Genomic DNA, 14,802 nt, shown 5'->3' on the forward strand with positions numbered 1-14,802 from the left:
ACACACAGGAGTTTGAGGCCAGCCTGAGCTACACAGCAGGTACAAGGTCAGCCTGGGCTACATATTAAGATTCTGTCTCAATGAGAACAAACCATAAAAACATTTCCTTTTTTTTCTAAAATTATTGTATTTTCAATTCCTCTTTGTTTGGCTCAACAGTGTTTATTAAAAACCAATCAACTAATTAGAAAAACTATAATCATGGTCTTCAGAGGAGGGGGAATAGAGGTAGCTCATTCTTTATCTGTACAAAAATGTGCAGGTTTTGTTTAGAAATAGAATTTTAGTTGTGTCAAGCACTCTTTAAAACAGAAAAGTGTACTATTGCACTGTTTTAGATGCTGGCAAAAATGGGAGTTACATAAAATATGAAAAAGCATTTCATTAAATATATAAGCAACAAAATGATTATCACTAATTTAATGAAAAGTCACTGTCAGCCTATTATTTTATTGTCTTCCATATGAGACAATATATGGAAAATCATAATTCTCTCATTTTGATGTAAAAGAGAAAAAAGTGTGGAAGATGTGCAAATAGCATAATGTGAAAAGGGCTCTTCAAAGTTATTGGGCTTTATACAGTAGTTCTACTCCTGGCTTTAACACAAGTGCTTGCTTATCATGCTGGGGGCTTTCTCTGGGTTTAGTTTCTCTATCCCTAAGTCAGCAAGATGAACCTCACAGGATCTTTTACTTCCATGTTTCTATGATTCTGAGCCAAAGGTCGATAATTGATTACTTAGTTGGGTAACACAAAGTAAAAATCTCTTCTATTTACTACCCCAGATACAAGAACATAAGCCCCTGACTGGGAATAAAATATCTGTGACAGAGTCTAAGAGTAAAAGACAATCAATATTTTATCTGAAATGTCACAATGTTCTACAGGCCTACATTACCTATTTGTTCAGTGGGATACTCAGTTTTCACACTCATATTTTACATAAAATTTTTTTCTTCCTGTTTTCTTTTTTGTAGACACAAAGTCTCACACAACACAATCCTGGCTGTCTTGGAACTCACAGAGATCCATGGGCTCCTGCCTCTATTTTACATCGTAATCTTTGACCTGAACAAAATCTCCATTATACCATAACCTAAAGGAGAAACCAAAGGAATATTTGAATACCCAAAATGTGGTATACTATTCTAGGAAGAATTTCAGGTTCTAAGTGGCTGCAAACGTACACTGAATTAAATGTCACTAATGTTTTAGCTCTCCTTGCCAGGCTGCATTTGGAAGTCAAGAACATTATCAAAATATGGTTCATGCTATGAGAAATGGTAGTCAACCAGCCATCTACTACCCAGCACCGTATCTGGTTGGCCAGCAATAAAGATTAGTAAATTAACACTAGCATAATGATGACTACTGGGTACTAGGAGCTGTGAAAAGTGTTTTCATATATGAAGTGTTAGCAAGTTCATAAATTGTATTCATTAATTTGACAAAGGTGATATAGCTAGTGAATAGTTTATCAATATTTAAATGTAGGTGTTCAAACTTGCAGGCCACTGCTCTTAACTTATACCACACTGAAGTAATACCTTTATTCAGTTCATAGCTCAGGCAGTATACAGTCCAAATGTACCCTTTAGGACCCAGAAACACAAGTCAAAAACAAGATAGGGGAGAAATGAAATGAAAGTCACTAAGTACCCTCCAAAAGAATGTAAATCATGTACAGCCTATTCAGGGAAATTCAGAAAGCTTTACACAAGTAAATAATTACTAAGTCCCCACAAACTCGCAAAATGTTGGCAAATGTTCTACTACTGAGAAACACCCCTCCACAGCACAATAACTATTACTTTTAGCACATCTTAAGGCCTGAAGTAATATACAGAATCAACAGGCACTGTGAATCATAATGGAAAGCAAGTGAAAGTTGTAACCAGAAAGTAAACTACCTTTCAGAGTAATAATTACCATAGTTAGTATTATGATTTGTATAAGTATATGACCATGTGTCTATACATATATATGTGCATCAGCTTCATTAGAAGCATAAGTAAAAACACCCAGCTTTATCTAAACATCTGGTCAGTCAAAAAAAAAAAAAAACACAACTTACCTTAGATGAGACTATTCTATTATCACAAAATCTTTGTGCAATGTAAGCTTCTGTTCCTGAAATGGGATGGTTGCCAACAAATACTGTGCGTGTACCAACTCGTTTCTCCTCTCCAGCGCACTAAACCAAGAGAAAGAAGGAAAAGGTCAGCTTTTCACCGTATTTCTCCATGTTTTTACAAAGCTTAGAATTCTGGCGAATCAGAGTAGCAAGGACAGGTGAAAGTCTTGTCAAGAAATTGAAATCCACAAATCTCTTAGTTGTCGACTAAGCAAAACTGTTGTTTGAATGAACTGGCCTAAAGCCAAAAGTATAATTCTAAAATAATTAAAGAAAGTATCTAAAGGAATCAAAAGAGCTTCACCTCAAAATATGGCACCCTAATATGCTGATAATTTAATAATGAAGGTTCTTGGAAAGATGTAATAGTATTTACTCTTGATCCTGTGCTGGAAACCGCAAAGAAGAAAGTAATTGCATTTACTCTTTTTCTTTAACTAATCTCATATCTTCTGGAAGGAAAACTGAATAAATAACTATACCTAGACAGATTCTGATACATTTTTGTCTATCACTTACTCGGGCCCATTCAATTACCAAAATAATTTCCTGATCACTATGTAAGCTCTAGACCCATCCATCTATCTAAACGTATTTGTTACATTCTTCCTCTTCTCATCCCCTATAAAGTAGGTTTGTAATAGGCTGAATGGTAGCTCACACTTGTACATAAGTTTGTAGGAATTTAAGGCCAGTCTAATCTCAAAACACCTTAAAACAAAACCAACCACACACATAAAAAGGGTTTTTAGATATCTAGATCCCATTTGATTAGTTAAGCTAGTAATTGCAACTTTTTGGATCTCCTAAAATACATGGTAAAATTAACCAATCTACTGTCAACTCGTTTTAATAAAATTTTGGAGAACATCTTATAGAAACAACACTACATTTTTTATTCCCAGCCATATTATTTCAACCATAGTCCAAATGCAATTCAACTATTAGCTTTACAACAACATACTAACTTAGAAAAAGTTAGTCTGGGAATATTTTATTTATTATACAACTTCTGAGGACCATTTCATCAACTAACATAGAACAGAAAGCACAATGCAAAGTATTTCTAAATATGAAATAATTACTTATAACCATAAGCAGAAATCGTCTTAACAGGATGATCACCTTTTTCTACAGACACTGTATGAGTCTTTGCCTTTATAGGAAAGTTTCCTTGTGATCTCCTGGAGTCTACAGTTTTACAGTCTCACTTCAGCCAATATATTTCTAATTTGTCTTTTAAATTTTTTAAAAGTAGAGTCACCGAATCTAGAAGACCCAAAGTAATGCTCTAGTGTATGTAAAACTTGCTGGGACTTCACTGTTCTATTAAAAATTAAAATTGTTTATTTTATGTATTATGGGTGTTTTGTCTGCATGCATTGTCTGTGCAGAGTGCCCAAGGAGGCCAGAATAGGACAAGGGCCACTGTAACTAGAATTATGGATGGCTGTGAGCTGCCATGCCAGTGCTAGAAAGCAGACATGGGTCTTCTGGAAGATCAGCAGTGCTCTTAACCAATGAACCATCTCTCTGGTCTTCTCTCCTTAGAATAGAAAACCTTTTCTTTTATATTCAAGAGATTCTTTGTTATAAACAGTTTCTAACTATACTGGTTAGAAACCAGTATTTAGAGATCCTCATTCTTATTTTTTAATAACAATTCCTCAATTGCACTTTTTTGACATACTAGCCACAAAGACTTTTGGTGAGTTATTCAGATGTCAAAAATGTAAGTCTTTAAAATAACGTTAAAAGCAAGACTCCTTAAAATTTTCAGTTTCCCCAATGTCTGTTTGTATATATTAATGTCTGCATTTGTGTGTATCTTGTGAAGATATTATTTGTAAATATACTTTAAAAGTAACAACCACACCAAGTATAAATGATCTGTTTTGCTATTTTTAACAAGCTTATGAAATAATAACTCATTGTATTAAAAATTTGTACAGAATCATCCAAACACAACTGGAAAACACTAACAGAGAAATTGAGGTTTAGCGTTTATCTCCCTGCTTAGCTTGTTGAGTGCTAGCCTATCACATACAAAGCCCTGGCTTTTATCTCCACCACCACAAATATAAGCCCATTTTTAAAAAGTAAGTGAAGATTAATTGTGGAAAATAGAAGAAGCCCTGAGTGAACGTGTGTTGTTTAAGTGAGCATGAATGTTAAGTGCCTCAATGCCTCAGACCAACGGGACTGGCCATAGCCTTCCCTAGATCAGGCTCAGAGAAATTGCAATGCCTTCCCTTGCTTCATGTGCGGATGTTGATAGTCTGGGCAGAAAATTCTACTGTAGCTTCTTCCTCCTGGTTGCTTGCAACTCAAGACTGCTTCCCTATAGTATACCTGCTTCCTCAGTCAGCTGTATACAACAAACCCACCTCCTCAATTCAGATGTATTAAAAAATGTGATGGGTTTCCCAGTGGCTGTTGGTGTGTCTTCACCTCCCAGTCCCAGGGCTTCTGTATGTGTAGCTGTTGTTTCTTCATTCCCTGCCCTGTTGCTCCAGATTGTGCACATGGTGTATGGATATACATGCAGACAGTACACCCATACAAGGAAAATAATAATAAATAAAAAATATTTAAAGTAGAAAGAGAGATAAGAAACAGGAAAGCGCCAGTGGAGCAGGATGTTTCTTGTACTGCCAATATAGCTTCTCCTCTCAATTACAGTGGCTACTAATTAACTTAAGATGAAAATGAACTAGCACTTTCCCAATTTTAAATTGTCTTCAATGTTTTTGGTCCTAGGGAAAAAATAATTTCCGACACATGTTTTTATGAATCCTCTACAGCTAAATAACATTTACAATTTTACTGGAAGTTTCCCCATACATATTACCTCTCTTTCAAATGAGGCTTAAGTGATTTCTATCTTTATAAATTTGAAAAAATCGATTGAAATTATGTGCAAGTAGGTGTGTGTTTACATACAGATCCTAAAAGTGGCTGTTAGATGGCAATATAGAGCATGAGAGAAGCTGTATAACATCCATTTTCCAATTTTTTCAAAGTAGGTCTTTTAATGTAGGGAAGGTTTAGATTTGAAGCTGCCCGAGGATTGGAAATGGGGTGCTATGAAGAAGGTGTCGTTTCCATTCTTGTTTTACCCTAATTCTGATGAAACTGGAATCACTGGTGGCATTTCCTGCAACTGTGCAATGTAGTTTAGTTCACATAAAATGACACCTCTGAATTTGTGTACATTCACTGTAACTTCACACCTGCTACCAATGTAGAGTGTTAAAACAGTAGTGTTAGTTCCTCTGATTTTGAATAATATAGGTGCTTTTGCCAAAGCAGAGAAATCCAAGAAGACTGTTAAAAAAACCAATTCTATTCAGATGATAGACAGTGTTGTTTTGGTGTAGGAGTATGTAATTCCTGTCACTGGCAATGCCTTTAAGTTCATCAGGAGTCCATCTGTGTAGCACTGAGTTCCATCCAAGTAGCCCTAGGAACATTATTTTTTAACCTGAAATAGGTTAGCACCAACTCTATTTTACTGACACATCACATACCATTGAAAAAGTATTCTTATAATTGTTAAAGCATTAAAATTATACTTAAAACGTATGTAGAACAGAGAATTAAGCTTAAATTCTTTCTTAAAATAAAAATCACCCGCTGCCTGAGCCAGCACTTGGGAGGGAAAAGGACTAGGAAGTCTAGGCCAGGTGGGCAACACAGAAATCCCATCTCAACAAATAACAAAATCACTTTCCTATGCCTAAATATCTTTTTAAACACACACACACACACACACACACACACACACACACACACACTCACACACACACACCTCACACATTTTATACCAAAAATAATCACTCAATAAAATCCAGAGCAAAATGCTATTCTTAATAATGACCATCTTTGGCCCACGGATTTGATACTCATTTTAAAAAAGGAAACCTGTTGGGGGTATAATTGATTTCTTCATTGCATCCAGACCTCTGATTAGGCAATAACTAGGAACCTCAATACAAACTATCACTATAAAAGCTAACAATGGAGTGGAGGCAAAGCCTGCCTCTCCACCCTTTTCAGGATTAGCAAACTTAAATGCATCACCTAGCCATATATATTTGTGATTATTAATCTTGACCATGTATCACCTTTACATTCACAGTGATATATGAGCCTATTGTTTAATTTAGATGCATTACAGGTGAAAAACAAAATACACAACCAGGTCTGAAAATTAGTACTAACAGACTATATTGAAATTATATTTATTGTCAACTATTATTATCCTACAAAATTTCATCATAGTAGTCATAATCCTGCCTATATTTTCCCTCAGGTTATAATACTTTGAGCAATTTGCTTTTACATGGAAACCCCCCAAAAATCATCATCAAGTAATGCCTCTTCAGACAATTTTAAACTGCTCAAAAATAAAAGATACTTCATTCTGTATGTTTCTAGTCTTCCATTTAAATCATTAATGGTATAACACAAAGCTATCTGTATAATCAGCAATCTTAGCAGATGTTATCCCTGATAATTACTTTATTGTTTTGATTGATCAGACTCCTCTCTTTGAGTTCCTATAGTTAAAAAAAATGCTAATAAAAATACTAAAACTTGAAAGGAGCTGGAGAGATGGCTTAGTAGTTAAGAAAACACTGGCTGCTCTTCCAGAGGAATTAGGTTTGGCTTCAATACCCACAGGGCAGCTCGCAACTGTTTATAACTCCTTTCAGGAAATCTGACATCCTCTTTTGACTTCCCCTGGCACTGGATGTACAGATATATAGGCAGCCAAAACACCCATACTCAAAAATAATAAATATTTATAAATTAAAAAACTGAAGATCTAGAAATAATTTTAAATTATTCACACCCCAACACAAAGCTATTGTCTTCTTTGAAATATTAGTAATTTTTAACTGCACAATCAGGCTGAAAATGGAAAAATTACCACAAAGCTGAAAAAAAAAAAACCCATTTGATTAAAAGTTCCGATGCCTATTTTAAAGTGCCCCCTTTCAAAGTCAGATTACTATCCCAGGATTTGTGGGGAACAGTGCAGGGAAGAGAAGAGTACAGTGCCCGGAGAAATTACTACAATGTGTTCAGTGGTTAATTATCTGAGGTTTCCAAACTCATTCTGTTGTAACAAACCAAGGTAGATAATCCTGATATTAATTTACCATCATAGCACAGAAATGAATCTTAAGAATGTACATTTCATATTTTGCTTTTACTGGAACTATTTAAGTGATCAAGTTGTTTCTTCCGCCTTTAACAGAGGAAGTAAAGCAAAGAGGAAATTTTGTTTGGCTTTGCCTTTAGAGCTTAATTATGGTCACATTTACTGAAATTTGTAAACATGTGATCAAAACACAATCAAGTGCGTGAAATTCTTCTATAGACACAAACTTAGGTATTACCTACTGGCAGCATATGTAACCAAATAAAAACTGCTATAGGTAATAATATTTATCTCTACACAAACAGATCAAAATATGCAAGCACAATACTTAAGAAAAAAAACCGACCTGAGAACCTAGATAACAAAACCTTGTTGGAAGCTTTCAGTTGTACTTTCATTATAACACTGTGATTTACTGAACAGTTTAATTTCACCAGAAACACCAAATCTTAAGTGTTCCCACACCATACACACCAAGTCCTCACCCTACGTAATTCAGAGCTTAACACAGTAAGCATTTTGTGACTCACAATTTTATCAGGCAATTAAAAAAATTTAGAAGTTGCTTTATTTAAAGAATGTAATCTGAGTCTCCCAAAGTTTCTAAGGGTACACAGCAACTTAGCTTTATTAGTAGTATATTTCATAACCTGCTTATAGCCTTACAAAACTCATACATAACTAGAGATTAATACATCTTTACAAGGTGGCACATTTCCCTTTTGTTCTTGCTACTCTTATCTGTATACTGCCCTTCATTCCAAACATTTAAAAACCCTTAATACACTAAACAGAAAGGTAGTTAAGTTCTAAAAATCAGAGAAAGAGAGCCTGGCAATCCAGCTAAGCACTGAGGAATACCCTCAGGAAATGGACAAATACACTTACAAAGAGAAAGTAAGAAGGCTCCTGGACAAAGCAAACCTGGATAACAATAAAATAAAATAATATACAGATTACAAACCTCAGAGGCATCAGAAAAAGATGGGGCCATCTGCATACTGACATGAAATTTTCTAACACAAAAACAGCTACAATGCCGAGAGAAGACTGCAAATCATCAAGAAATTGTACCAATCCCTGTGATCCTTGCAAAGTTTTCTGGAATTTAGGATGAAAGCCAACTTCGGTTTGAGGAGTTTATGTACCTCTGTGGGAGGTGGCAAAGGAAACATTAGAGAACCTAAAAGAGTTGGTTTAGAAGCAGCACTCTGGCGGCCTGGCCTCTGTAACTGTGCCACTTCACATCTGTCTGCTATTATTTTCTAAAGATTCAAATTTGCCTTATCAATGTCAATTCAAGCACCTTCAATATTATTACCCAGAAGAGATAAATTCTCAAACACTTTCTAGATTAGAAAAGAAAAAGTATTACAGTATAAGAAAAGTTCTGGTGAAAGCATGGAAAAACAAAGAATGAAGAGGTATATGATAGCATGAACAGTGTTTTATTTTATATTGCACGGGCAGTGTCATTATTGCAAAAGTGGTACAAAATTTCCTAGAAAGGTCTATTGATATATATGATATATATATGTGTGTGTGTGTGTATGTACATATATATACATATATATGAGTGTATATATACATATATATATATGAGCGTTTCCAATAAACCATAGAGATATTTTGTGTTCAGCGCTAAATATTCAAAAAGCAAATCAGCTAGAAAAAAAGTAGTTTATAAATGTAATTAACAAAATAAAACAACCTGCTCTATTATCACTATTTTTAAACAAGTTAGATGTAATGCTCCTGAGTGAGGAAATAGTTCAGTGGCTCTCTCTGTAAAACTGCTTCTTAAGTAGCTTCCTTTTCCTCTCTCTTCTTGCGAGTGTTAGGCATATCTTATTCTGTCAAATCTTCTCTGATTTGTCACCTTTTCTGCCACTAAATTAGACGTCACCTTGAAACATGGGTACTTCCTTCTACAATGTAACCTCACCTACATTCTTTGGGGATTACAAATACATCCCACCACACCTGGACCAACAACAAGCCCTAGTTGTCCTGGACTTCCTTTGTAGACCAAGCTGGCCACCAAATCACAGAGATCTGCCTGCCTCTGGGATTAAAGGCATGCACCAACATGCCAGGCCTAAAAGATTTTTTTTTTAAACTAGAGGATGAAATGATTCCTAATGATATTCTGCTATACTCATAGACTGGAGCCTAGTCCAATCAATCAATCATCATCATCATCATCATCCCATCTAACAACTGATGGGAATAGATGCAGAGACCCACAGCCAAACATTAGGCGGAGCTCAGGGAATCCTGCAGAAGAGAGGGAGGAGGAAGGATTGTAGGACCAAGATGGGTAGAGGACACCAAAAACACAGTGGTATTTTGGGGGGAGGGAGAAGTCATACATTTTGACTATATCCTCTTAAATTTTTTTATTCTAACCTCATATATTATATCCCTACCACAATTTCCCCTCCCCTCACCCCTCTTCATCCCCTGCCTGCCCCCCACCCCCCAGATCTTTTCCCTTCAGAAAAGAGCAGACCTCTCAGGGATAGCAACCAAACATGGAACATCACATTGCAATGAGACTAGACCTCATATTAAAGCTGGAAAAGGTAACCCAATAGGAGCAAAAGGGTCCCAAAAGCACGCAAAAGAGGCAGCCCCTGCTCCCACTGTCAGGAGTCTCATAAGAATACCAAGCTACGCAATCATAATATATATACAAAGGACCTTACATATCAGACCCATACAGGCTCCATGATGGTCACTCCAGTCTCTGTGAGAATCTATGAGCTGTTTCTACAGGCTGTGTATATATGGTGTCCTCTACCCCCTGGGTCCTACAATCCTTCCTCCTCCCCCTCTTCCTCAGGATTCCCTGATCTCTGCCTTATGTTTGGCTGTGAGTCTCTACATCTGCTCCCATTAGTTGCTGGATTAAGCAACTGCAATGGGGGGGGGGGGGCATTTTGGAGGTAAGGTAGAAACCTAGTGCAATAAAAACTCCTAAGAACCTATGAAAGTGACCCTAGTAACGGGGAGAATAGAGCCTGAGCCTGGCAGCTTCTGTAACCAAGCAAGGCTTCCAGTAGAGGGATTGGTAGACCAACTGCCACAAAACCTTAGACGTACAATTTGTCCTGCCTGCAAGATGTGCTGGGGTAATGGTGGCACAGAACTTGTAGGAGTGGCCAACCAAAGACTAGTCCAACTTGAGACCTGTACCACAAGAGGGAGCACATGTCGGACACTGCTTGAGGGCTAGGAATCAGAAACCAGGAACTACAGGCACATAAAAGAAAATATAAAAATAAAATTTAACAGTCAATGAAATTATTTCTAATGATGATCTGCTATACCTGTAGACTAGTGCCTAGAAAAGAGATTTTTTTCCATACAATATATTTTAATTAGTTTCTCCTCCCTTGCCACCTACCCCTGTTCTTCTCTACCTTCTCTCTCATCTGGATCCACCCCTATCTCCTTAGACAACAAATAGGCATCTAAGGGATAATAATAAAATATAACATAATATAAATAAGAAAAAACAAAAGCCAATCAGAATAGGATAAAACAAATAGAAAAGAGCCAAAGAAAAAGCACAAGAAAAACATATAGATGGATGGACACAGAGGGGGGAGGGAGAGGGAGGGAGGGAGGGGGGGAGGGGGGGAATCCCATAAAAACAAAGCCAGAAGCTCTAATATATAATAAAGGACCTGTAAGATTAAAAACAAAAGGAGCCATTTGACATTATGAGACAAAGACCCTCCAAAGATGTTGCTGAGTTCATTTTCTGTTGGCCATCTACTGCTGAAAATGCAGCCTGCCTTTAAGAGTAGTTGGGTTTCGCCACAGAGACTCTGTTGGAGAAAACTATTTCAAGGGGTTATTAATTGGAAATTGCTTCTGGGTTAGGGGCAGGAGCACGAGTCCAGGATTCCTTTCAGTGTCTCCTTTTAGCTCTAAGACCCAATATGCTGGATTTCTTGATTCCCAGATAGCAAGGGTCTTCAACAGACTCTGGGGTGAGGGGTTTCTTTCAATTGCTAAGTTCTAATTTTCTCTTTTATCGTGCCTCAGTTTTTGATTCTGCTTTGATTCTCTGTGCAGCATTTTTCCTCTATGATATAACAGGATCACCTCTGAAATTGGGGTCTTATAAGCTACTGTCAAACAAGATAGCTAAGAGAATTTCTTTAGTGCTATCTCCAAGACATAAAGGTGGGGGAAGATTAATTTCTCTTACTTGCTTCGGAGAGAAAAAGTCAGGAAACATGAAGGAAAAAACCAAAAGACATATACCCTAACCTCGTACTACTAAATAAAGTGTTTGTCTTAAAATAGTTAATTCTGGGCTGGTGAGATGGCTTATCATATAAAGGGATTGATGCCAAGCTGACGATCTAATTTCAGTTCCCAGAACCCACATGGTAGGAGAGAACAGACTCCCACAAATTGTCCTCTGACCTCCATATGTACTGTGGCTTACACATACAAGCAAATGTAACAAAAATGGTTAATTCTGTATTGTGTAAATTCCACCTCAATTTTTAAAAAAGTAATCATTTTGTCTACTAGCTGGGAATTGAATTCAAGAACTCATGTGTAGTAGGCACCCATTCTATTACTGGGGATATATATATCCCCAGCTAACAAGATAAATTTACTAATGTTGCTAATAAATTCAATAACCTGTATTAATTGATTTCCTACTATATACAGGACACTGGACACAAAGCAATGGATTTTACACAGTGACTTCATACAGCTTATCATTCTGGGAGAGACTGAACATTAATCAAATGGTCACACACACAAAAAAATTAGGTAAATGTTAACAGTGAAAACAGCCAGTAACAGACAATAGTCACATAATAAAAGCCTGATCCCATCAGTCCTCCAATCCTACTTTAATAATGGTTTCATGTTGCTCTGAAAACACCTGATCTATCCTGCAAGTTCTTACACACAGTCTAGTTCTCTCCTTGTCTAATCTCATATCTTACCCTATACCTACCGACATCACCTTTTTATTTCTCTGTTACAACCCATTAGCCTTCTTCTTTCCATTTCAAGTGAGCCTTAGGCTTTTTCCTGCCCCAGAGCTTCTGTTTCATTGTTTCTCCCAGCATAGAATATTCCTTTCACTTCTTTACCTACTTAATTTCCCCCTTTTTAAAATTTTATTTACTTTAATAAATTCTTTTTTACATATACATTTATATTATTACACACACACAATAAACTAAATACAGGAAGAAGAACCACAAAACAATCAGAAATTATATAAATGTTACACTCATAGTGTTTACCTACCTATAATCATTCTTCAGATCTCACCAGCCATCACTTTTTTTATTCTTTTATAAGAGCCTTATGTAAGCCAGGTTGGCCTTTAACTTGCTAGGAAGCAGAGAATGGCATTGAGTTCCTCCTGATCCTCCTGATTGCACTTTTGAAGTGGTGGGGTTACAGGTATGTGCTACCATACTCAGCTCACCATTACTTTCTCTAAGGACAATCAAGCCAAGACTAATTACCTGTTCTATAAAACTTGTGGCGGGGTGGGGGGCGGGGGGAGGATTGTAGGGGTTGAGGCAGGATTTCTCTGTATAGTCCTGGCCATCCTGGAACTCACTATGTATACCTTGAACTCAGAGATCCTCCTGCCTTTGCCTGGGAATGCCTAGCTTTGTTCTATAAAATCTTCCCTACAGAGAATTTACAATTAACAAAGTCAAGTATCAAAACTCAGCAAATTTCTCCTGAAGTCTTTTTTTTTTTTTAACCCTTTATGCTGGCCATAGTGGCGCATGTCTTTAATCCCAGCACTCAGGAGGCAGAGGCAGGAGGATCTCGGTGAGTTCGAAGTCAGCCTAGTCTACAAAGTGAGTCCAGTACAGCCAGGGTGACATAGAGAATCCCTGTCTCGAAAAACAAAACAAAGTTTTGATTAAAGAGCCAGAGACGGCTCAGACTTTAAGAGAGCATACAGCTCTTGCAGGGCCTGAGTTCAGTTCCCAGAACTACCACCAGGGAGCTCACAACTACCTATAAGTCTAACTTCAGGGGAATTCAATACTTCTAGCCTCTGCGGGCACCTGCACAGATATCCACACACTGACATGCTATCCACACACTGACATGCCCAGTAAATAACATTATAAGACACCCATTTTGATTCATTTCAGAAAAACAAGACAGTGATTATGACAATGGCAACATGGTATAGTGATTTTTAGTGCTTTAAACATATTTTCACATGGTTGGTTATTGTTATTTGATTTATATAAATTTTAAACAATTTTATCCTGAGCAGTTTTCAGATTAATCATATCCAGCTGATTAAACAGCTGATTAAAAATGGCAGCTAAGTCTGTTTCTATTTAGAAAGCCAAGAATTAAACTAGAAATAATCCTTAATATAATGCTATTTTTATGAAGAAAATCAGATTAGGTTTGTATTACTTAGACTTATAGGAAATGGAAAACAAGACCAGTATGTTTGTTTTAGTGGTTTTTATCCTAAATCCTGAATGCTTATAAATACAAAATATTTGCTCATGATGTAAGTCAAGCCCAACTAAAATTCAAGTATTATTTCTATTTGGTCACAGCAATTATTTGCTCCTATGATACTACACAGGGTGGTACAGGATAGGGAAGAAAGACAGTAAACTGAAATGACTACTATAGTGAGCCAGGAAAGATGGCTATCTGTTCACATAACATTCTAAATAAGGCAGAGGCTAGCATGACCATAAAACTGGTCACTTTACTGAAGCACTGCACCAAGATTTCTGTTCTTCTGCCATTTTTTTTTTTTTTACATCTAACGCCTGCCATTTTCTTCCATTCTTTTTTTAACTGTTTTTTTTTTTAGATTTATTCACTTTATTATATGTGCAAGTCTTTTGCTTATACGCACGATGTATGTGTTCAGTGACTAGAGGAGGTCAGAAGATGGCATCAGATGCCCTGGAATTAAGAGTTATAGGTTGTTGTGAGTTATGGATCACCGTGAGCCCCCTTGAAGGTGCTGGGAATTAAACTCAGGCCCTCTGCAAAAAGAAGTACTTTTAAACGCTAAGCCTGCCCCTTCTCCCACTCTTCTGCTGAGCCTTTTGTCTCCTGTTTGGGCCTGTCAGAAAAGGCCTGTTGTATGTAGTTACCTGTACAGACACTATGTACCTAAGACCCTGTGAGACAGTCAGTAAATTCCCATGTAAGAACAACAATGTGCGGGAAAGAATAAAGAAGGTAAAAACAAGAGGCAACACCCTGTAATATGCAAGCCCTTTTCTCAAAATCACTTTTAGAAACATAGTAAAGAACCTTCTAAATAATAATGTTAGAATTCAGATTTTGTATGCTGCTCCACCCCACCCAGTATCCTAACTCTCAGGAGGCTAAGGCAAGAAGTCACTGTAAATTCAAGACCAATTTGAACTAGGGAGAAGGTTCAGCCAGTAATGTTTGCCTCACAAGCATGCAGATCTGAGCTTGACTCCCAGAAAGT

General features: G+C 36.9%; 1 protein-coding gene across 7 annotated transcripts in view; it reads right to left on the bottom strand.

Annotated features, from left to right (window-relative positions):
* Atp11c (ATPase phospholipid transporting 11C) overlaps positions 1 to 14,802 on the bottom strand; it is a 168,187-nt gene that overhangs the window by 84,708 nt on the left and 68,677 nt on the right. For all 7 annotated transcript variants that reach the window (XM_051141298.1, XM_051141297.1, XM_051141296.1 and 4 more), the window contains one exon: positions 2,078 to 2,197. In XM_051141298.1, the coding sequence (XP_050997255.1) occupies positions 2,078 to 2,197 (120 nt within the window). The remainder of the gene's footprint in view (positions 1 to 2,077; positions 2,198 to 14,802) is intronic.

The sequence above is a fragment of the Acomys russatus genome, chromosome X (assembly GCF_903995435.1).
Source record: "Acomys russatus chromosome X, mAcoRus1.1, whole genome shotgun sequence".
Lineage (NCBI taxonomy): Eukaryota > Metazoa > Chordata > Mammalia > Rodentia > Muridae > Acomys > Acomys russatus.